Source organism: Lates calcarifer, linkage group LG1 (assembly GCF_001640805.2).
Source record: "Lates calcarifer isolate ASB-BC8 linkage group LG1, TLL_Latcal_v3, whole genome shotgun sequence".
Lineage (NCBI taxonomy): Eukaryota > Metazoa > Chordata > Actinopteri > Centropomidae > Lates > Lates calcarifer.
In genome coordinates, this window is record NC_066833.1 from 17,619,575 (window position 1) to 17,645,182 (window position 25,608).

The following is a 25,608-nucleotide window of genomic DNA, read 5'->3' on the forward strand; positions in this document are numbered from 1 at the left end:
GCTTTTAGTTGTATAATTATATACCATTCTAGGAAGCTAGAAATTTTGATTAGCACTGAGATTAGATAAAAGTCAAGTATTTTAGTAGCTTTAATAGTTTTCAAACAGAGTATAAACTGGATATACTTTTTTAAATAAATCCATTTAATCTTGAATGGTTACATAACATAAATATAATACTTCTAACATTCAAATGCGCACTAATATGTTGAGTAATGTTTTTATTTTGTAAAACTGATATTTCCTTGTAGCTCTGTCTGCTCTGCCTGGTGGACTCCACACGCATGTACACACCGCCCTCATCTCCAGCCTCATAGGCCGGCGTGAGGGGGACGATCCCGGTGGCGCCGCAGCTCGGTGGGCAGGGCCACCATTTCCGTAATGTTCATTACATTTAGAGGAAGCAATATTTCCCTGAGCGCAGCTGCTGCGACGGACGGACAGACTCTATCGGCTCAGGACCGCTCGCCATTTTAATCTGCCATTTGAGGAATAATATACACATTTATCAACCATAAGGCGTTTCTTCACGGCGAGACAGATCTCCATGATGATGGATATGGAGGTGTTACATTCCAGTCAACAGGTAAAAACACAATTTTCTTAAAAAGAGGTTATTGGAAGAGGTGAACTGGGCTGACACTGGCTGCTAACTTTCTTTAATACGATGTGATTGGGAGACAGAGACGTGGTTATAGTTCAGGTAAACTTTTTGATGTTCGTTTTGGCAAAAAACTCAGTGACAGCCTGGTTAAGACGTAGATTAGACATTAGAATATAAAAATACCAGGTTCAACGTAGAAAAGACCATTAAAAAGTACATTGTTAGGCTTTCTTTAGTTAGACATAAAATAAGGTCGCCCTCTGTACCGCTTTCAGTTCTGCAAGTCATCCGCTTATGACGTTTTTCCTCGGCAGGAAATAAAACCAATCTTATTAAACACTAGGCTTACATATTAGTATTTGTGTCGAGGCTCTGAATAAAATGACACTATTTCTTACATCCTGACAAGTTTAGAAAACAGAAAAACTCTTGAGGTTTTTCTCGTAACTGACCCCCCCCCCCTCCTCCAAGCATGTGATCCAGTATGTGATAGCCTACACTTACAATGCACTGTGAATTATTTCTTTAAAGGCTGCACTGTTTCCTTTGTCTTAATGCTTAATGTTTGATTCTCAGTGTATGTTGACATGTTAAAGAACCACAAAAGATCAGTCTAGTCTTGTTTTCAGTATGTTCAGTACACACTGAATGAGATGTTGAACCTGGATTATTTTTCATGTATGTGCTGTGGTCTTACATCTTCTGTGTTTATTGAGTGTCAAAAGACAGGGTCAGTGGAAGTACATGGTGGACTGAAGGGAGCCTAAAAGGGTTGTTTTGGAACATGTGTGGCTGTGGTTCATCATCCACGGTCATGGGATGGATGAATTATGAGGAAAGGTAGAGTAATTATCCACTGGAGTCAGGCCCCGTTTGAGGCCCTTTTACTCAGCTGAGGAGAGGTAAATGAACAACCCATATTTAAAGTGCACACACTTTCTTGCCACTCCTCTGTCATGCAGTATGGTAGCTAGAGTAACCATGAGTTAATAGTCTGGTTTGCTGTCTAAAAATGTCTTTTTGTTTTCTGGTAATTGGGAGGTAAGCGTCAGTTGTGTATATTTTGACTCTTAAAATATGTTTGGCTTGACTTGTATAGAGATCTGGGAAATCTAAGTATTTTTGAGCTTGTTTCCTTGTTCTTGTGCCAGTCCATGTCTTGTGACAGCAAGACCTGATACTACACTGATAACCTGATCTTACATACACAAGCACACACGCACGCACGCACACACACGCACATTTACACAACATAGTTGGAGTTCATACAAAATTAAGTCTGTTTGATTCTGTGACATTTTCATATAACAGCATTGTTAACCAATAACAGTGAAAGAGAGCTGAACTTCCCCTGGGCAGGCGACAGACCTTTTTTAGACATGGGATTGTTTTTAAGGGACTTGTATGACTTGTCTGATGAGCTTATGAGGTGTGACCAACAGGCAAGAGTGCGGTTTTTCAGTTTTGAAAACACAGGTAACATCAAAAAGTGAGTTCAGCCATCCCACATAGACATTTTAGGACACTTCCTCATTCCTGCAGAAGCCATAATGTCTGGCTGTTTGCTCACCTCCCAGCCGGTGAGTATGATTTATAGTAGGCAGCCTTAGTGACGCGTAATCCTCTGGCGGTCATGACTCTGATGCAACACAGAAGCAAAGAGGGTTAGTGGGTTCTTATTTTGAAGTGCCAGAAAAACTGTGTCAACAATGTCTTAAAATATGTATTGGTACTTGTTTGCCATTATTATTAGTTTGTGACTCAATTTGTCTTGAATCAAAAAATAAAAAATAAATCAAAAGGGAAAATATTATTATACAGTGTTTTCTCCTCTTCTGTTTCACATCCTCTTTATTGTGTATTGTTCTGCTTTGTGCTTTCTTTCCCTTCAGTTCCCTGTTGACTTCCCACAGGCTCTGTCTGTTCTGGCCATATGACCCACCTCAAGCCTTATATAGCTAAGCTGATAAGTTATGTTGTTTATACCCAAATCTGAGGAACAAACATGTCACATGCCCAGACATTTTCTTGTGAACCAGTATCTTGGGTTTACGCAACATCCCAGGGCCTTGAGAAATGGTTTCCTTCTGTAAATAAGTAAAAGACCCAATGAAGAGAACAACACAGTTTATCTCAAAACATTCTTGTTTAGAAAGCCAAATAACATTCAGCCCAGTGAGGGGAAATCTACAGGAAATGGTATTAAAATATCCTCATGGCTGTTTGTAGACTGTGTCTAGTGTTCTGTATTAAGGGTAGCACTTGGATTAATGTGTAAATATTGTATGCAGGACTCAGTTGTGTGGTCTTTTGTTGAGGTCAGTTATCAATAGTTGTAGTTATTTACGTGAAGACATAGAAGACAAGGAAGAAAATAAGGAAACAACATTTTAATTCTACATAGCAACAGATCTACAGCCTTGCATTCTTAATTTTGGGATTTAACTTTTCTTAATTTTTGGAGAACTAAATTCTAACAAGAAGTCACTTATGCAAATTAAGACTTAAATGTCTGCCCTGTATGCGAGTTGGAATGTGACAAATGAATTCACACCTCAGTGTAATCGGATGGGTAATGATGGCTTTCCTTGGCAAGGGTATCAAATGAAGATACATGTCTTCTGTTGGTGTGTGGTGGCAACAGGGGAAACAGAGAAGTGCATCTATTATTCATGCAGCTTCTCCCCCTTGATATTAGTGCCAGTGTTGTTGTCAGTGAGCAGATACTGAGGGACAGGGTGTGGCAGGTGCAGCAGCAACGCTTCACAGCAGGGACACACTTCCTTGTTTGCCCGATGCTGCTCACATGCACACTGCAGGACAGCATGGCTACTGCTCCCAATTCTCTTAGCTGACCCACGGTCCTCTTTTCCAGGACATGGACCTGATTGACATCCTGTGGAAGCAGGACATTGATCTCGGAGCCAGACGAGAGGTGTTCGACTACAACCACCGTCAGAAAGAACATGAGCTGCAGAGGCAGCGGGAGCTGGAGGAGGAGAAAAAGCTGCATCTGCTCCGGGAGCAGGAGAAGGCCCTGCTCGCACAGCTACAGCTCGACGAGGAGACAGGAGAGTACATACCCCGCCCGCCACCCAGCGCCCCCATGCAGTCAGCTGTCACACCTTTGGAGGTTACACAGGTCTGTGAAGCCACACATAGCCTTCATTACTCATGTCAGAGGTAGACCACTCCTACCTTATTCGATAGGCTGTGGCTATATTGTAGCTAGGTAACCATCTCATCCTGTGTAATTACAAAAACACAGGTGGGTCTTCAGTTTGCATCAGTGTATTCTGCTCCAAAAACTACTCCACAGAGACCTAAGCTCTATAAATATAAAATTGTGCTTTTTTTAATAGGTGGTGTGCCACAAACAGTGTTAGAGGGTAAATTTAATGTTATGTATCTCAACCTCTGTTACAGAATGTTGGCTTCACACAGGAGGATAGTGATGCCATGTCATTCGATGAATGTCTGCAGCTACTGGCAGAGACATTTCCTGTAGAGGAAACTGAGGTAAGAATATTGACTAAATTATTACCACACATTAACAGTTGTTAATACACACTGTAGTCATACTGTCATGCATTTGTCTCACAGAACACTTCAGTTTGCCTGGACACAACTGTTGTCTCAGCGCCCAGCAGCAGCAACATCATGATGTCCCCAGAGCAACCAGCTCTCTCCCCAGGTCCACTGCTGTCACCACCACAGAGGATGTCCCCAGATTTGGAGCAGGCCTGGATGGAGCTTTTGTCCCTCCCTGAGCTGCAGGTATAATACATGGATTCTACTGCCTCAATGACATGGTTGTATGTGCTGTGGAACAAATACCCAAAGAATGCATCAACGCCAGGAGCCCGGCATTAAAGGACAAACACTTTTTTGTTTGGCCTATTAGAATGGGGTCTCATAAAGGTGGAGACAAGAGCCCACACCTCATTCCACTGCAATTAGGTTTCATTGTTGAGACTTTCTTGAGCATTAAGGGAGGTTTGGTGCTCAAGATAGGATGCAGCATATGATTTGCAGCCACTAGTTACATCTAGCAGAACTGAAAGACATGTTATTCAGGGTGGGTGGGGAGGGTGTGGCAGTCTTAAACTTTTGCTTACTGGCAGAAAGGTGAAGGTTTGTGCTCGGCTAGTTGTTCAGTAGCTGCTTTATCAGTTTGTTTCAGGGCAGCTCATATTTGCATTAGCTTATGGGTGGGGCAGTGTGTCATTTGTTGCCTTGACCTCTCACTGCATTTCAGAATAGAGAGAATAAACCATACGTGTTACCACAGCGTAGCACCAAAGTAGTTGCTCTGACAAGCTGATGATAAGACACACGTTGTGGAAACAGGTTGTATGGAATTTTTTTCTTAAAAGCTGTTTTGTGGAGATAAGGTAGTCGGTTAACTTCTTAGCAACAGCAAGCTGGGGTGATTGGCATCAGTGATTTCTGAGCTATTTTAGCAACTGGATATCTAGTTAGTCCTGGAAATCACAGAAGGCTTACCTTGTGCTATGGCCAGTTCAACCAGTATTTTGTCAGTGAAGTACCTGTCAGCTGGAGCAGCTGCGTGGCTAAATGCTTCAGAGCTCACTGACTGAGGCCTTATTGTTTAAGGTAACAGATTAAGCCAGTTTAAAACTAAATGAGGCAACTGGTTATCAACACAAGTCCCAGATTATAATATTTAGGTTCTGCATGAGTATGGTGTTTGTCTGAGAGTGTATTTCACAAGCTAACATTGTGGGCCACAAGATGAAAAGCCAAAGCATGTACAATAAACACACACCTTCATATTAACACAAGCTCCCACACAGATTTGAATTTGCACTCTAATATGTTGATTGTATTTATTATAATGATTGTATTTCTTGTTTTTCTTCTAGCAATGCCTGACCATGCAAATGGAGGACACACTGGAGACTACAACTTATCCTCTTTCAAACAGCCCTGAAGTACAGAATCCAAACTTCCCTTTTTACCCAATGACCAATCTCACAGACGGGGAGACAAACAATTTAAATGTTTGCCCTGCAGAGTTTATCAATACATTCGATGGCTCTGTTCCCAGTATGGCCCCACCAGACAGTGTCAGCCAAATGGAGGCAAAAGCTCCTCAGTTGAATACTAACTTTGGCACAGAAAGTTTCGGTGACATATTTTACCCCAGCACCATTCTGGAAGAGAGCAGCAGTCAGCATGGCCTTGAAGGAAATGAAAGTACCGCCATTTCCGATATCCCAAACAAGCCTCCCTTCACACCCATGGACCTTTACAGCCTTTCACCTGGAGATGCATTTGACAGAGGCAAACACAATTTAACGGCTGATATGCCCGACTCAGATTCAGGAATCTCTTCAAACACGAGTCCAAATGCTAGTTCACCTGCGAAATCTGCATACGGGGATGGGTCCTTTGGTTACAGTGATTCGGACATGGAGGAGATGGACCACAACCCTGGAAGCGCAGAGTCCGACTACTCAGAGATGTTCTCGCTAAATTTCCAGCCTGATGACCTTAACACAGCAATTACTGTATCTGCTCCAATAGGCCAGCCACAACAGCAACAAGAGAAAAAACCCAAACAGTACAAGACAGACCAAGCAGAGGAAAGTGGCCACAACAATGCTCCCTTCACCAAAGACAAGCAGAGGAGACGCTCCGATGTGCGTCTCCCCAGAGACGAGCAGAGGGCCAAGGCCCTCAAAATCCCCTTCACTATTGACATGATTATCAACCTGCCTGTTGACGACTTCAACGAGATGATGTCAAAGCACCAACTGAATGAGGCCCAGCTGGCCCTGGTCCGAGACATACGCCGCCGTGGCAAGAACAAAGTGGCTGCCCAGAACTGCCGCAAACGCAAGATGGAGAACATAGTGGGCCTGGAGGGCGAGCTGGACTCACTGAGGGAGGAAAAAGAGCGTCTGCTGAGCGAGAAGAGCCAGAACATCACAAACCTGAAGGAAATGAAGCAGCAGCTCAACAGCTTGTACCTGGAGGTCTTCAGCATGTTGAGAGATGAGAAGGGGAACTCCTACTCGCCATCCAACTACTCCCTCCAGCAGTCAACTGACGGCAGCATCTTCCTTGTCCCACGCATTAAAAAGACTTTCACCAAGAGCGAAGACAACCACCTATCTCCTTTGTAATATGGTACTGCATTAACATAGTAATACTATGCAATAACTTTGTAGTTGCTCAGCTTTAAAGCATCAGTAGCTCAGCAGAACTATTGTATAGTTTTTGCTTACTTCTCTTGAATGTTGTAATATTTTTGATATTTTACTTCTTTTGTACTCTGATACCCTCACAGATTCTTTAACCAATATTATTTGTAAATATAAACATTACTTGCTTTTGAGATTGATGAAAAATGTTACAGTATGTGTGTGTGTATATATATATATTGTATATATCATATTTCTGTATGCTAATGATTGTTTCAATCATTGCTCCTTATATTTTATAACTTTCCCTTTATGATTTGCTGTCCAGGTTCCGTTTTTTTAAACTTCCGTGCTTTTCAATAAACTATTCATATAGCTATACAGCCTGCTGTTTTCTGAGAAGAGAACATTGGGTGGTGAACTGTGGCCACAGCCTGTAACAGATTGATGCCAGATGGATAGGCCTATATAGTCTAAGGAATGATTACATAACTTACCACATGTTCAAGTCAGGTCTTGACTTGAAGGGCTTACAGAGCAGCAAATAAAAGGAATCTTGTACTGAAACAACAGCGTCAAAGGCTTAAACCACTTTCTCAATCTGCTTGCATTTAATTAGAATAAAGCTTGTTTGTACAGTAACCCAAATCTTTTAATACTGTGAATCTCCTGTCGCAAAAGAAATCACACCCACTGCATTCATTATGTTACACAACAAAGAGCACAATTGTTTAGCTACGGCAGAGTATGCTCAGTGTGTGACCCACGCATGACAACTTCACAATGGTCCACCGGCTAAGCATAGTCAGAGGTAAAGCCCTACACAATCAGTATGTGCTCCACATGCACTTTCACACACAAACACTACCTTTGATCACCAAGCTTATTATCTGCTCTTATGACAAACTTCAGAGGGTGTGTGTCAAACTTCAGTGGTGAGCAGGGTAACAAACTCAAGGACGTCTGCAAATCAAGCAAATCAAACAGTGAAACCTTTTGACGTTGATAACAGTTGTATTATACAATAAAGATAAACATTCATGGCTCAATGTGTGCTTTTAAGTGCTTTTCAGAAATTAAGTACTCATGTCAGGGGAAGATTTTTTATTTAAAAACACAAGTCACACATCTTACATTTACACATCTTACACTTAAACCAACATGGTTCATAGACACTGGTGTGCTTTCACTTAGCACAAAAGTCATCACTCTAAATTCCTCAGTTGAAATACTATCTGATTGGCAAACATATTAGCAGGAATTGTGTTTTTCCCTCTCAGACTGAGCAGACATGACCTGCCTGAAAACTTAAAAGTGCATATATGAATCCTTTCAAATACACATACTTTAAACCTAAGGTAAAGGTAGGCAATTTGGTGGGATTTTATTTCTATCACTGAGAAGTACTTCATGTCAGACACAGATGTTATGTAGTTATGTATGTTATTAGTTCAGAAATATTTTTGATGAAAAAAGCCTTAAAGTTAAAATTATTCAAAATCTGAATTTAAAATAGTTTAAAGATCTCTCTGGAAATTTAATGAAATTCTTGTTCCATGCTCAAATACTACTACTACTACTGGTAGTTAAAGCTACAGGTACAGTAACAGCAGAGAAGAAGGAAAATTTCCTTTGACATCTAAAATTATTTTGAACTCTAAGGGGCCAGACCAAATGTGCTAAAGTAAACATGCGAACAGTATTAGGGAAAAAAAAAATAATATTGTCTGCCATGTTCCTGTTTGTCACCAGCAGTTTCAACATGTGACCACAGTTGCTCTCGGTTGGCAGTTAGTCTACGTTCACTTAACTCCCTCACAAGTTAAACTATTTTTCATGATTTCATTTGTTTCCAAGAATTCCCCTGTGATTTCTGCAGGGAATCTGACCTGTTTTTTTGTGTTGCCTTAAGAACCGGCCCAGAAAAGTGCTGATTACCAGCCCCTTCTGAAACACTACTAAGTATCATATTACTTTAAGCAGCCTTCTTAGCAATGATCGAGAGTGCTTCTCCATAAGATGGTTGTAATGTTGTTCTTACACCCACTAAGTGATGAGAAGGAATTACAAAGACCTTAGGATTTCCATACATTTTAATACTGCATGACTTAACTGTTAACTTAGCATAATAGAACTGCAATGATTTATCAGTTTGTTAATTAAAAAGACAACTGATCAACAGCTACTCTAATGACTGACAGATCCTTCAGGGGTTTTTCAAGCAATCAACCCATTTGATTGTTCCAGGTTGATATTACATTATAATAAACTGAATGCCTTTGAGTTTTTGATTGTTGATTGAACCAAATTAAACATGTAAAGATATGATCTTGTGCTTGAGAATATTGTGATTGGCATTTTTCAGTTCTCTGACATTTTAGAAGCCAAGCAATTAAGAAAATAATGGATAGGTTAAATAGATAATGAAAATAACTGCCATTTGCAGTCCTATTGTTTTACTTTACTTAAGAAATATGGTAACTCTTCATTCATCACTACCAACTTAATCAGAAGTAGCTGAGTGTGAAAGGATAAACATTAAAACAACAGCCTTCAAGGTATACCAAGCAGTGTGGTGAAAGTGGTCAAAGTGGAACAATACTGGATATCATCCTGCTCGGTTTACCTTAAAAGTCCCCTCCAGTTTGAATAGTCACCATGTGCAATGTTAGATTACAATATGAGCAGCCTTGGATAATATTTTGAAAATGTCTTACCCATCCAGAACCTTCCATGTTATCAGGTCTTTACAGATTTTCAGCAAGAAGAGAATGCTTCTTTCCACATCTGTAAATCAAGCAAAGTGGTTACTCTTACCTGCTCCATCTTCTTAAGTCAGCTTTTGTGAAATACTCACTCCCTTTTCTCGTTAATGTCTGAAATCTAGCATTTGCGGGTAAAACTGAAGTATCTCTGACTCAACAGGATATCCAATGTGTCCAGGAACTAGTCTTTCTTCGCTAGCACCAGCTGTTGGAGGGTTTAGCTAGCCTTGAAAAAGAGAGATAGATGCTCACTACCAGGCACGACACTGCAAGCTTCCTCCACGGGCGTTGTGCTCGATGCTGCCTTCTCCCTTCTCTCTCAAAATGCTGACTGGTCCACTGTGCTGGGGCTGAAGACGTCCTGTCTGACAGTCATCTGCAATCTTCCACACTAGCGATGCTGAGGGCCCAACTGCAGGTGCTTGCGGCTCTTATAATCCTAATCGCTCAACACTGGCATATGTGGTGTATGGGCCCTTGCCCTAGGACTACCCAAAACTCCCTTGTCATTGATCCTGATACAAGTAAATACATACAATATATATACACACACTATATTCACCCACATCAGTCGTAATACTCCCCAGAGGAGGAGAAAGTTCTGGACAGGCTGATTTGCTAAACTTCACAGTCACAATGAGCAGGCAACAGATAAATTAACAACTCATTCAATCTTTTTCTGAACCAATGACGCACTGAACCTCATGTTACTTTACTACACAATTTTATTCGGTCTTTTTCTACTAATCAAAATATTTGAACAATCTAGAATTCGGTTTGCTGGGAACAAGAAGAGTGAGGGATTCCCTTAATTCTAATCCAGACTGCTTATATTTGTTGACACTGGTACTACGAACGGTTTACATACTGTGCTTCACATACAAAAATCAAAATACACTTGACACTTGCAATTGAGCAATCATAATAACTTCAGAAAGAAAAGTCGTGTAATTCTAGCTCATCTGAGGGCCTGATACAGCTATGCTATTTGACAAAAACCAGGTTAAAAGACAAAGGATTAATTGACCAGCAGAAATACTAACCCATATAAAAAAAGAAAAATAAAAGATATTAAGAACTGACTTCAGATAGAAAAACAATTTACTTTTTACCCCTGATACCATAGGCACAATACACACACACTTCAGACGCACAAAAGGAAAATTGTCTTAGTAGGGAAACATCTATCACAGTTAGGGAAGGGTATCATCTGCACTCATGTCTTGTGTATACAGTCCTTCTTGCTGCAGTAATGTCTGACTTGTGTGTTCCTCTAATGCTTTCAGATGACTGCCTCAAAGTAACCTGCAGCTTTCCTGACATTTCCTTTGCTCACCTCCTCGCCTCTCCTGCTAAGAACTGAAGCCTGTTGAATGGATACAGGATAGAACAAATAGTTATTCTGCACTTTCATGGGCTCACTCTGTACTGTGCTACGAGGGTGATGTGGAACTGAACGAAACTTACCAAAACATGAAATAATTAATACCGCCGCGAGCCGTAGCCACCTCCGCCGCCACCCCCAGGGCCATAGCCACCTGCAGTTTAGGATTGGTCACAACAAAATATCTTAAGTTAGTCCTCAGGAGAAATGATTGTGTTATGTCATTGGATGGGTCATTTTGAGGAATAAAAGAAGTCTGGAGGGTAAAACTCACCGCCATAGGGTCCACCTGAGTTTCTGCCACCAAAGTTGTTTCCCTTCATTGGCCCATAGTTTGACTGCTGTCCACCATAATTTCCAAAGTCATTGTAATTTCCACCCCCTCCGTAACCTGAAGATGTAGGTGTCAATTTTAAAGCAAGACTGTGATTTCAGCTGTCTGGTGCTGCACTACTTCTACGACTAGCACTAAATTTAACATGGAGAATTCTGGAGTCAGTTAAAATTTTTACCTCCATCATTACCCCCGTAACCTCCATCACAGCCGCCACCAAAGCCACCTCCCTGGTTGCCATACCCCGGACCACCACCTCCATAGCCCCCTCGGCCTCCTCCATAGCCTGGACCTCCACCATAATTTCCTCCTGGGCCTATAATAGTGAAAAACCACGCAAGCATACAGCATATTAACATAACACTGTTTAACATAAACACAACAAATTTTAAGTGAGCCATGAAATGACCAGAGGAAGGACTTTATACAATTCACACATCTTTAAAAACAGTAAATGTAACAACAACTCACCACTGTCAAAGTCCTCACCATAGCCACCTCTTCCTCCGCCATAGCCACCTAAAAAAAAACAAGAGTAAAATATTTTACCAAGACCTTACAACAGTGACCTCTTTAGCCTTGTCACGGATGACACCACTTCCACAATAATGGGGAAATGTTCATTTGAAAAACAGTCTCTCCTTGTTCTGATAAATTTACAAATGCCTGTCATATGTTAAAGTTGTATGGGACAATAAAGTATTATAAAAATGTTGACATAGGACGGTCAACATTTCACAAATATTACCAGTGTATTTCTGCAAGGCTACGACAGCAAGAGGACAAATTTCTGTCACCTCTGACTCTGTAACCACTTGTTTCGCATGTCAGTGTGGCTGATCATCTTACATGTCATCACTGAGATAGAAATCTGCCTGTCTGGCAATTGCATGAGAATAAAACTATAAGCGTAGGACTTACTACTCTCAGCCTCTGTTATCAAGTAACTTTTATAAACCTCAATCAACACCGTTCTGTACTCCTGATGTCTGATTACAAAACATATTGATTAAAGTTTAGCTTACCTAAAAAAAAAAAAAAGTGTTCAGAGAGAGATGGAGCAGACAGAGCAGAGCCATAGCCTGGCAAGGTCAAGTTGAATAACTGGTTTTACTAGGTGGTTATGGCCATTCACCAATTAGTTGCTAGCACCACCCGCATTGTAAGAAGAGACGAGCAAAAAAATAGATAATAGCATTTTACTGTGTTGATCCAGTGTGGATGCGAAACTTTGATCTGGGAGCTCCTTTTGTTAAATAAACATCACTATTGAATGTATCTGCATTAGTGTGGTTAGAAACAGAGACACTTTAATCTGACATGCAAATAATGCTCACCTCGGCCAAAGTTGCCACCTCCTCCAAAATTACTACCTCTGCCCATGAAGTTTCCAGATCCTCCACTCCTGCCTAATATGAGGAAAGGTGCCATTTTAGAGATGCTTTAAAAACCACAATTAACTGTCAGCTACATTCAATTTATATGCGCCAGTTGATGTGTGCTTACCCCTGTTACTGGATATGGCATGCATTTCCTGTTTTGAGAGAGCTTTCCTGACCTCGCAGTTGTGGGAGTTGATTGTGTGGTACTTCTGAGCTGAAAAGAAAAAGGGGATAAAACAATGTACTGACATCATAGCATTACTTGATATTTCCAAATAGCCAAGTTACCTCTGAAGTCTAAACAACCACATACCAACAATTTTATCTACAGTGTCATGGTCATCAAAGGAGACAAAGCAGAATCCTCTCTTCTTCCCAGTAGAGCGTTCCTCCATGATATCAATGCATTCAATCTTTCCATATTTCTCAAAATACTCGCGGATGTGGTATTCCTCAGTGTCCTCCTTTATACCACCAACGAAGATCTTCTTCACTGTCAAATGGGCACCTGGTTTATTGGAGTCCTGAAACAGAGAGTATCAGTGAGCGCGCACACAACAAACATGTTGCAGTATCTGCCTCTTGGTCCAGGATTTGTTTACCTCTCTGGACACAGCCCTCTTGGGTTCAACAACTCGGCCATCCACTTTATGAGGCCTTGCTTTCATGGCATCATCGACTTCTCTTCCAGAGGAATACGTTACAAAGCCAAACCCTCTGGATCGTTTGCTGTTGGGGTCCCTCATCACCTAGAGACAACAACATGATACATACTGTTAATGACAGTTCGCCTGGTTTGTAGCTGTATTCATACTTATCTATACATTTTAATAATAGTCCAGGGCTTCTTACTTCACTACCAATATAGTTACATACCACACAGTCCGTGAGAGTTCCCCATTGTTCAAAATGGGCCCGTAAACTCTCCTCCGTGGTTTCAAAGCTCAGGCCTCCAATAAACAGCTTTCTTTGCTGCTCAGGCTCCTTAGTTTCACGGTCCTATCAAAACAAGACAGTAAAATAACTAACATTGCAGCGGTGAACTATCTTACAGGATATCACTTGCAGAAACACCAGAGCATGGTTATAAAACCTTAGTGTACTCCTACAGCTGAAAAATGATAACACGTATCTAACACCACGTCCTGTTGACTGTTTATAATACCAGGCCGTGCTGCTACTCCTGTTGTGGCGACATGCTATAGCTAAGCAGCTAACTATCTTATAATACATGCTTTGTCTGGCACAAAATCAGTGCACCAACATAGATTTTATTCCTCAAAATTAGATTTATTATCTAGTAGCAGAAAATCACCAGACTGAGGCCCACAGTCCGTATAAAACAGGCTACACCATACTGAGTTAGCCTAAGTTGTCTCGTTAGCTTCAGCAGCTAACGTTAGCTTACTTTAGGAAAGCCGCAGGTTCACCAGCGTACTACTATCGATAAATAAATAAATAAAACACATGTCAGTACACTGGCACATACTATAACAAGTGATGTTCACATTTTAAGCAACCAAATGGTAACACAGAGCATTTCAGTGCTAACACCTCCTATTTAGCTTGCAGTAATTTTGGCCACTGTTAGCTTAACTGTAGCGTTAGCTGACGTGTACAGCGCCGGCTCTTGAGCTCCATTAAAGCTGCAGAAAAACCACATGTAAAAGAAAACACCCCCTATTGCTTTGCAAACGTTGCACTTCTATTACAGGGCAACTGTGACTCTCAGGCATTTTCTATACACCCGTATTTAGTCAGCAGCATTTGCGAGCACCTCACCTCCATTTTGCAGATGTCTTTTGTCCACAGGCGCATTGGCGCAGAGCTGAGTGGGTCATGTGACGAGGAAACCGGCTTGGTGGACGAGTCTGCAGAAAAAACTTTATGCAAAACTAAAGGTACAAAACAGGATCGCTTTTGCGGTCCACGTGTGCAAATTTTAATGCAAAATTCTAGATATATGAGAAATTATTTATTTTTATGGTTGAAGCTGATGTTAGTACACTTTGTCCCTTTGCAGCAATGAAAAAACGATCATTTGCGCCATCTACTGGTTAAAAGATGTGTTTTGACAACAATTAATCCTCATCGGCTCCTTAATTGTTGCAGATGTCAGTCCACAACAACCAACGAATGGAATCTAAAAGAGCAATTGTAGTGCTGTTAGTTTCCACGTAGAAATTACACAATAGTATGCAAAGGTTTTGGCACTTTAGATCTTTAGGTTACTATCCATCATGCAATACCACCAGGTGTCTGATCAGTCCCAAATTCATTTTGCAGCATGATGACAACTCTAAAGATGACAGCCAGAGTCATAAATAATCATCTTCAGTGACAAGAAGAACAAAACGTCCTGCAACAGATTTGGCCCCCACAGATTATGGGATTTCTAGAAGAGACAGAAGACAATGAGACAGATTAAATCCACAGGATAACTGTTTCAAGTTCTCCAAGATCCTTAGAACAAAACCTGCCAAATACCTTGAAAAACTGCACATGTGTACAGAGGAGAATTGGTGCTCCCATAAAGGCCAAAAAGTGGTCACACAAAATATTGATTTGATATAGGTCTTTATCTGTTTACTACACTTTGTATGAAATTCACTGATAAAAACTTTTAATGACTTAATGGCTGTTAATTATTTTCTAAAGCATCCTCAATTTACTGCAGTTTTTCACAAATAAAGGTTTGGCACTGAAAATGGAAACTCTCTTCATTACTAAAGAGCTGAAGTAGTGCAGTTTAGTAAAGGTCAGCGTTTAACTATTGAGACAGTTGGATTCAGTTTGATAATCTTTTCTGATCCCTCTTGTTGACAGAATATGTTTTGCAGGTGGCAAACATCCCTGGCTGTTCCATGTTGGTGGTCTAGCCTTTGGGCCTGGTTTTTTGTAATTGAACAGTAATAGAAACTGGATGTTTCAAATAAAGAGGCATAGTGCTAGCTTAATTCAATTTTAATAATCTTTGTGCTGTTTATTGTCAAGCCAAAACGCAAGCATAAATATTAATTAACTATAAGTTATAAAACCTGAATATCTTATGACTGGTCCAGATATGAGTCAATGAACAGTAAAAGTGACTAAAGCCTAAAAGTAAAGAATAACTTCAGTTAAAATAAAAACAGAATTGCTCCAAATGCCCATTGTATTTAAACTGATTTATTTGTATGAATCAACTAGCAGGATATATGGTATATAGGACATGTAAAACTGTCATGTCTTAATAGTGTGAGTAAGACTTCTGCCCCTGCTGCATAGCCTGGTTAACTTGTTAGGGGGCCCAGGGCAAGAATTTGCTGTTGGGCCCCTAATATGAATGAACACTGTTGCCTCCAAGTTTCCATTAAGTTCAGTGAATATGTACAAACAAAAATAATAAAGCTTTTAAAACTGCATTTTGATATAGAGCACCTCTACAAGGTCTCAAAATGATAACTGTCAAATAGTGACCTGCATGCCAGTACATCGGTTACAGACACTGCAACATATTTTTGGCGAGGTAGAAAAACTCAAAAATAATGATGGTGTGTGCCACACACAGGAAACATTGGCACAGAGTACCAGCTGTCATAACGTGTCCAAGTTTTGTTTACAATAAGAACATTAGAAACTATTTTTGCCTCAAAAAGTGACCATGGACTCTCAATAAACCAAATAAATGTCAAAAAACTGTGTATTCATCGCAGGTGTTTGTATTGTATTATAAGGAGTTATTTTGTCAATCAACTCAAGTAGTGCTCACATTGTTAGCACTGTTGTGCTGCTACAGATTTAGGATCAATGCCTCAGACCAAACAGCCTCAGAACCTTATTAAATATGTCCCAAGATTGTGTAACTGTGGAAATGTGACATACATCTGTATTTTCAGTTCAAGTTAGACCTCTCTGACAACAATACTTGATCTATGAGCCACATGCTACTGAGCCTTGTTGAAGCTGACCAGCATCTCCAAATATATGACTGTTTTATGGTTTAGACAATGTCTGTCATTAACTTTATTGTAGTGTGTGAGGAAAATACAGCCCCAATAAAAAGGGTAATGTTTTTCTGACACTGTTAATGATGAGTATTTATGATCAGACCATAGTTCACATTCAAGAGCCAGTATGTATTTTGCCCCTTTTATTCTACTGCAGTTACTGTATTTGCTTAGAAATAATAGATACATTTGTGGGCTTACAGCACTAGCAAACATTTGAGCAGAAGCCACGCAATTCCTCTTACCATTAAATTCATACTTGAAGTAAATTATAGCTAAATTACAGTTTTTACAGTGCATTTTGGGCTACAATGGGCTACCCTTGCTACATATTATATATACATTATATTATTATATACATTATTGAAAACAACGATACAGAGGTCCTATTTTTTTTATCAGTTTATCTATTTGTTTTTGATGTTTTGCCATTTATAATTATGTTAAGACCATCCTCCACTTTGAAAATTGGACCCTGTAGAGCCGTTAGAAGATGGAGATTGTGCTGCTGCCAAATATATTTTATCAGTATATTTGCAGTCAACACCTATTCAGCAAGACCAGTGTCGCACTTGGCATTTGAAGTCAGTGTGAGCCTGTGTTGTTGATGCAGAGCAGATGGTCAGGGATATTGTCCAAATGTCATGATATTTTTTTTCTTGTCTGTTTTGGAGCAAACAGAGGTTACAATCCCAACAAGCATTAGAATACATTATATAATAGTCATGCAATAAAAACTCTGCATACCAGAATCTATCATTCATTTCTATACTTGCATGCTTCAGAAGTCTCTGGTGGCCATGGTACTGTAGCTTTGTTACTGAGAATACTTCTTTTGAATGGTTATTGTAATGTATAAACTAACTTTAGCTCCAGACAGCTGATTTGTCAATATAACTGATATTTGGATGTATTGTAATTGATTTTTCACTTGGCAATATGAATTTGTTGAATTAGTATCACTACTGTCAGTGGTGGAATGTGATTATGTACATTTACTTAGGTTTTGTACTTCAGTATTTTTTTTTTTTTTTAGCTTATGTGAGTACTCTCATTTTATACAGTGTTATACTTATATTCAGATACATTCAAGAGTGAAATATTAGACTTTTCTCCACTATTGATGTGATGGCTATATAGCTATTTATTGTTAAACTGGGATTATTATTTTAAATGCAAACGTAAATATGACTGGCTAATATGATGTAACTCCTTGCTATAGGTTAAACTACTTTAACAGTATGTAAAGTTAGAATCAGCTCCAACCTAACCACATAAACATAAAAAATGCACATTAATGTTATAGTAATAATAACCATATAATACACAGTATATTTTGAATGGGAGGTGAGATTATTTGTACAGTACTTGAGCAATTCAAAGTGTTTTACATAGGGCATTAAAGGCAGTAACATGAAATATAAAAGAAACAATATAAAAAAAAGACACATAAATAGGTTTTAAAACAAATAGTACTGTTACTTGTGATATAAAAACCAGAATCACAGACATTTTAAAAATAGCAAAAAATTTGTTTTGTTCTATATGGTATTCATGTGGATCATCAAACAACACTATAAGTAAGTAGGTATGTAACTTCACACTTTTTGTGCTACACGTCGGCCATGATTATATCCCAAAGACACTCATGACCACAGTGAACCAATGCCCAGTAATCACCACTGTGTGGCTGATATATAATCCCATAATTGAAAGTCCACATATGAGATTTGCCAAGGAGAAGCTGAGCTGAGTGTAGTGAGAGTAGTGAGAGTAAACGGTACAGTATCAGCCTCTCACAGATGTAGTTTGATGGATGCTCTGTGTACACCTCCGCGCCCCAACCTCAGGACAACATGTTTGTTTGGTTGTTGATCACATCCCTCAGTCTTTGTACCTAACTGCCCCCTGACACAAAGATATATCACAGGTCCCACACACACTGCTACCTGCCAGGGACAGTTCTATTTTGTGTGCTTGTGATGGCTGCTTTGTCCTTTCATACGGCATTTTAAGAAACTGGTAAAAAAGGTTTTTACTTCTAAATCAGTATCAGCTTCTGTTTTATCACTGCAGTTTTGGGTATTTATCACAGCTGCATATGCTGGTAGGCCTTCAGCAAGGTCCAGTGCTAGAGGACTGAGATTTAAATGCAATTAGCAGTTCATTTACATCAAATGGAGTAAAAAATGAATAAAATTATTAGTTAATGATACTCATAAAAAAGTCTTGGTTTGCTCTGATTTATCCTACAGCTATACAATCTCAGGCTTTATTGTAATTTTTTCAGTGACAAATGAGTGATATAACGATCCCCTGAAATAGAGGGGGATGTCATCCTGGTGTGGACTAAAAGGAAGCACTTAGAACTGCGATTAAATAATTAATACAGGTTTTATACCCATTTTACACCTCCAAATTATGGTTTGCCATATATCTGAGAAGCAGCGACTGAGGAGTACCATGTCAGCAAAAATTAATGTACAGTAAATCTTTGTGAGGGAGGGGCCGGTGACTGCAAATCATATGTGATGGCATGAATATAACCTTTCCCCCGTCATTCTTATCAGGTGGGCCAGGTGAAAACAGTGTTTGCAACGCACACATACAAACACACAGACACACTCACACACATACACACTCACTTATCAAACTGTGCCGTCTGTTGACCTTTGTATCACTTTGACTTGATTATATAAAAAAGATTATTGCTCTGATTGTGGTCCACAGAATTAAGTTCAGTTATAGAGGAAATGATCCAACAGTAGGTGGCACCATATCATAATGCTCCACACAAGTGGCCAGTGTCAAGGATCATACATAGAAGAACTGCTAAGCCTGCAGGGTCTCCCTTCCACTTAATCCACTCTAAACAAAATAAAAATACTCTTTTCCTTGCAACAGTGATCCCACATATGCCCAGACACAAGTCTTACAATTTGCACAAAACAAATAGCTACATTAAGAATACTTTTATCCAGAACCTCTACACACACTGGCCATATTGTGCCTTGTTGTCCTCTCGTTCTCGGTGTCCTCTAGATGGCACCATGGTCCATGAGAAGAGGGGCCTTTTATTTTCAAATTATCTCACATTGTAAATGCCAAACAATATTCCTCTAAACTAAATTATTATTTTTCCCATGTGTCACATGTCTGACTACTTTATTATCTGCAATCATCTCAAAACCTTAATTATATTTGTTTCTATTTGTTTACGCAATTAATGTAATTATGGGGAATACATTTTTATTACTGGGCTATTGGCTGTTGCATTGCAAAAATGTGGTTTATTAGGGAGACTGAGGCAAAAAAAAAATATTGATTTAACACATTAGTTTCTAACTTTAAGAATATGTACAGGAGTATATTACAACTGGTTTTATCTCCTTTTTTGTGACACAAGTCATATGTATGTACTTTGTCTTTGGGATGAACTTAATGTTTCACACAAACCCTATCTTCCACCGCCTGTGGTGCCTGGGGTGTTGAGGTTGACCTTGTCCTGAGAAAGCATAGACTTGGCTCCATGACTCCATTAGGGAAGCCTGCCTGCCATAACCTGGGTTTGGGCAGACGGACATACGCAAGTGGAAACTCTGAGGAAATGGAGATTCAGAGCAGGGAAACCAGGGAGTCAATTTAGTCACTGTCTACTACCTTTTCGCATGCAAGTACAAAGCCAATCTCACACGTCGGTGTTGACTAGAATTTCTCTCTGAGGAATTTAGGGAAAGAACAATTCCTAGCATCTGTTTCCTGCTCACTTGCATGGAGGAAACTGATTGTAAATCACACACAATATAAATAGAATCTGCATTCAATTTACAGGAGCTAAAGTTGGTTACTGTGGCCTTGCATTTTGGATGCATCACACGACATTAATGCAGTTTGTCAACTAAAGACATAGTAAAGCAAGAACGATCTGTTTCCTTCCTTTCCCTAGAACTACATGTTTTGCAAAATAGTAAATATTACAAACCCCTATATTTTCTAGAATTATCATTGTATAATCAGTATGCATCATATAGCATTGTGATGTGAAGAGGACTTTAGAGTTCACGCAATTTAAAACCAATTAGATAAAATGAAAAATGAATCACAGTCAGTGGTGTGCTAAATCAAACATTGTGACCACAAACATTACATTTAGTTACTTGAAGAAAGTATTCAGTAAAATGTTGTTTTTACTGCCCTATAAGACTATGTCAAGTTAATATTATGTGTTAACATCTAGATATGACAATGACAAAAACTAAACCACAAGGTCTAGATACAAGCAAATATTATAGTTTTATATCTCTCCTTTACTGTTTGGTGTTATACAGGTCATCATTTCTTTCAGTTTTATAAATTTTATTTGTTCATTTTTTGTTTCTGTAATTTATGTAAATCTGAAATAAATAACTTTTTCTTTAGGAATGATTGTTGAGTCTTGTTCCTCCTCACTTTTACTCAGTTATGTGTTTTGCTTGACACAACACATATTAGTGTTCATACATCTATGAAAATGGCATAAATGCACTTAGTTTGCTTTTTAACACTGACTTATTCTTGCTGTCTGATACATGGTGGTCATCACACTGTGTATTGATACTGTCAGGCAGACCAGGACAAAGCCTTTTTTAATGAGCTACAGGTCAGTTAGAGTATCCTTCTCCTTCTCCTGTAGATATAATTGCCAGTTTTTTTCCAAGTGCTCTATGGGAGCAATAAAGTATGTTAGATTGTTTGGTTTGTCAGTCCTTTTCTAAATGAATAATGTATTGCTAGGATTCAAGGCATTTGTGTGAAAGTTGGTGCAAAAGTCATTACAAAAAACACCAATCAATCCAAAAATGAGACAATTTGTGTGATTTTAAGTTGGTGACTGTGACCTTCCTTCCTGCTTTTAATGTAAAATAGGAGGAGGAGGAGTGATTATGCTAGGAAACAGTCCAATATATTGGCCTATTGATGTCCAGAGAAGAGACGCAGATAGTGTGGTGTAATAAAAACCTTTATTTACAGCTCCTCAGCGGAGAGCAACAGAGGAGTGCTGTGTTTCCCTCTGGCGCTAATTGACTGCCTGCAGCAGGAGAAACATAGACTCTCACCCCTCGCTGGTGCACTGCTCTCAGATGTAATAATAACCACTATGCTTTCTCTCAGTGTACTTCCAAAGTCATTGTTCTCTACAGCTATCGTAAAAAGGTATTCATTTTGATAAGGCAGGGATTGTCTAATAAAGTGAAGATTTGGGGACAATGTGTCTGTGCTACCCTGCATGTCTGCTCTTTGTTTAAAGAGCTTATAGTGATCTGTGCAGCCCTGAGGCAGTTGTGTGCGGTCCATTCAGTGCATGTCCCTTCTTCCTGGGTGAGAAATAAGGGAGGGGGTGTGGGAGGCAAGGGAAAACCATGTCTCCCTTCCCTTAATTTTTGTGTACGGGCAACAAACGAGCACAAAAGTGCTGCTTTCACAGTTTTCTGTGGCCCGACGTTGAGCTCCCGGCAGAACAAGACAAAGGAATGGTAGGATGATGAAGTCCCGAGCAGTGCAGGGCAGGTGTTTCCTCTGTCTCCTGGGAGCCGAGGAGTACACCTGCCCACTACTAACCCACTGTGATGGATCGATGAAGCAGTAACTGACTCAGCACTTCAAGAGCTCTACCTGGGATTAGAGCATAGAGGACCTGATTGAAACACACTGTCATCCCACAAACAATAACACACATCCATCTTGAAGGGCCGGCTCCTCTTCCCTCCCCTGTGCTTTACTATCACTGAGAATGATTGCACTGTTGATGATGAGAGGAGCAATCTATTGGATGAGAGGCAATGGCTAAATTTCTGTAGACATGATATCTAATGGCACCACTTGGATTCAGTAAACACTATCTGCATCGCTATGTAGCAGCTGAATTATGACCTTCGCACCTGGTGATCCAATATTGGTTTACAGACAAGAATACACACACACATAGAGACATGCACACACACACAAAACCCTTACATGGATTCATAAACACACATACAAGCAAGAATGATATAAAACATATATACACCTGAAAAACCCAAATTACACACTCACACACACACACACACACACACACACAGCAGCAGCATTGTTATGTGCACAGGCAGTCAGATAAACACATTTCTGTAATGTTTTGAATTAGATGATACATTTAAAGAAGAATAACCATAAGGCCTGCGTGGTCCCAGGAGTCGATGACTAATGTAGCATAATAGCCAGTGCTGGCAAGGGTCATTTTGCAAGTCGACCCAGGCAAATCCTCCATGGTCTTTTATCCAGTTAGAGAAATGAATACTATCAATGCGTTTCAGCACATGTTTAGACTTTATAGAGATCCATTTTCATCAGTAAACATGTCTTGGACAAATAATTTACTCAAGGTGTATAGATGAAAAAAAATGTGTTCCAAGTATTTCAGGAAACCTCTAAAACAGTTGTTTATATGCAAAATGAATTAAGGATGCAAAATATTTTATGGCCAATTTGTGGAAAATGGACAAAAAACTGCCTTAAAAATTGAGAAAACAAGCAAACAATGTAATCTTAAATATTACCTTGGTGAATTGTGATACCTTTGTATTCACTTTAAGCAAAAAAAAAATATATTTACTGAATTGGTTTAAATTAAGAGTTCCCCCTTTCTATTAAATGAAAGTTTAAATACATGTTGGTTTAACTTTCACAAATGTGACCACTCTCATTGCAGACCATTTTGTGTAAAGGTATGTGGGAAGCTTCAAAAAATAAATCACATGCAATGCTTAGACACAACTTTGGAGGGAGCCTTAAGCATGAGGTTGAACCTAATCTGAAAGCCACTTTCTCTCTCCTTAAGCAAATATTGGAAGTACAAAGAAAAAAGAAAATTGTGGGATTTTCCTTTTCGAATATTACCTTGATGTGAAAAATAATATATTTAAGAAATTAGCTGCATTTTCTACAAGAGAGATATTCTGCATAGTAGTGGGATATTACAGTTAAAATACTGTATGATTGTAGATTCTATGTAATTTAAGTGTTGATTTGGAGAATGACAGACACAGGTGATGGTCTTTTGGGATTTTTTTCTTTTCTCACAATATAAATGTCATAAGCAAAACATGCAGATTCAACAACATTCAAGTAGCTTCTACCTGCATGGATCAAAATGCGGCAGTAAATAGTTATTTTTTTAAAAACTGATTTTATAGGTGAACAATACAGTAAATGTTAAAAGAGAAACTGGATGTCGTTTTCATCTGGTGGCGGCATCACAATATCTGGCTGCACTTTGCTGTAGCCAGTCATGCTTCCTTATCTTGTCCTGTTCTGCTTATCTGGCCTGTGTACAGAGTTGGGTCTGTAATGAGCGTCACGCCTACACCTCTCCCCATGTGGATGGACCGACCGCTGTCCCGCACATCCTTCCACACATACAATAGCAGGAGGGGGAGGTTGGGTGTGTTATGGTCTAATGTGCCACTCACACACACAAACACCTGTGTATCTCCCCTCCCATATGCCCACCACATGCACATGCGAAGCTGCAGCCGGGTGTTGTGGTCAAACATTGGACCCTGGTCCAGGTGGCAATGACAGATTTAGAGGATGTTGTGGACGGAGGTGGACAGAGGCCGGCCTGTGGAGGATATGTGTGACATGTAACATGCAGCGGTGGCGTGGAGTGATGACATCCTCTGTTTAATGAGCAGAGTTAACACGGCCCATGTTAAAGTGAGCTGTCTGCCGTGGAGAGCTGTAAATCTGCCTGCTATCACTGCTGTCCCACTAATACAGGAAGTATTATCTAATAAGAACAACTATGAGGACTAATTTCAATAGAGCTGATACCACCCACGAGCAGTTTTCAAGCTTCTTGTGGAGGAAGATAACCCAGTTAGAAACTTTTATCACTTGAAAGCAAGTACAGAGTAAGTTTAGTGGGACAGGCACTGACCAGACACTTCTCTCCCCTTGAGTTGTCTTATGTTGAGCTTAGTAAAATCAAACACGGTGCCAGACAAATCCCAGACGTCTGGTTGTTCTGCCCCAGCTGCCTTCGCTCTGCCACATTCCTGGGCCACTGCTGGAACTCTAAAGGACCTCTGTGTCAGTGCCCCCATTCTGGCCTGCCCCTCGGCCCTGATTTGTAGAGTGCTGGTGTCAAAGGGGACTACTTTGTAGATGGTGTGTTCTGCTTACCTGTTTCCCCACAGCAGAAGCAGTAAATGTCACCCCATGACACTCTCTGGACTGTCTCACCCTGACCATTACAAGGCTCTGGGATAGATACACAAACACACCCAGAAAATCAAAAGTAAAATAGCTTGTTAACCAAACCTATCCATATATTTCTAACAAAAAATAAATAAATAAAAAAAACTCTTATGCCTGGATTGTAAAAGGCAGAGATAGCCACTTTTTGTGGATGTGGTGTCTGGCATTTGTCTTCAGCTGTAATGCAATTGTGTTTCAGAGTTTTCCTCCACTGAGCGGGGGGTAATTGCTGACTAGTCTTTTAACCTTATTAAATCATCCAGAGGCAGTGTTGGAGCGAAGATGGAGTTGATGATACTGCACCTCTTGTGCTTTTAGGAAAAGGAAAGATGCTGACTGCACTTCATCCAGGGGATTATACACTGAATTCAAGCAAAACTGCTAAAGCTAATTAGAGAGAAAAGGAAGTACTGTGACAATCACCATGGGATGAACCTCAGGCAGTGCTTTGGTCTTTTATTTTTTTCACCGTCTTTTTCACTTTTTTGTGCAAGTTAACTCGGCAGAGCCATTATTGTTACTGTTTTGGTTATTATTTTTACAACACGTTGCATTTGCTGTCATTAAAATTTATACAGCCCCTCATGCATAACAATCGTCAGCTTTTATTACCATATATCCATTGACAGCCATTATTCTATCATTGTGATGTGTGTTCATAAAAACACACATACACAGGTTCGATCGCTCATGGCCATTTCTCAGA

At 39.8% G+C, this 25,608-nt stretch overlaps 2 protein-coding genes across 2 annotated transcripts; one reads left to right on the top strand and one right to left on the bottom strand.

The window, feature by feature from the left end:
• Nucleotides 1-535: 535 nt before the first annotated feature.
• nfe2l2a (nfe2 like bZIP transcription factor 2a) lies at nucleotides 536-7,153 on the top strand. The gene is made up of 5 exons (XM_018675793.2): nucleotides 536-586; nucleotides 3,480-3,746; nucleotides 4,031-4,123; nucleotides 4,208-4,381; nucleotides 5,491-7,153. The coding sequence occupies exons 1-5, from the start codon at nucleotides 548-550 to the stop codon at nucleotides 6,754-6,756; spliced, it is 1,839 nt and encodes a 612-aa protein (XP_018531309.1). The 5' UTR covers nucleotides 536-547; the 3' UTR covers nucleotides 6,757-7,153.
• A 3,093-nt stretch (nucleotides 7,154-10,246) lies between these two features.
• hnrnpa3 (heterogeneous nuclear ribonucleoprotein A3) lies at nucleotides 10,247-14,524 on the bottom strand. Its single transcript, XM_018675794.2, has 11 exons — nucleotides 14,422-14,524; nucleotides 13,516-13,638; nucleotides 13,242-13,388; nucleotides 12,953-13,163; nucleotides 12,764-12,853; nucleotides 12,595-12,666; nucleotides 11,729-11,776; nucleotides 11,436-11,573; nucleotides 11,198-11,314; nucleotides 11,007-11,077; nucleotides 10,247-10,905 (listed from the first exon to the last, which is right to left on the bottom strand). Exons 1-10 carry the CDS (start codon nucleotides 14,455-14,457, stop codon nucleotides 11,022-11,024), a joined length of 1,038 nt encoding a protein of 345 aa, XP_018531310.1. The 5' UTR covers nucleotides 14,458-14,524; the 3' UTR covers nucleotides 10,247-10,905; nucleotides 11,007-11,021.
• Nucleotides 14,525-25,608: the final 11,084 nt, after the last annotated feature.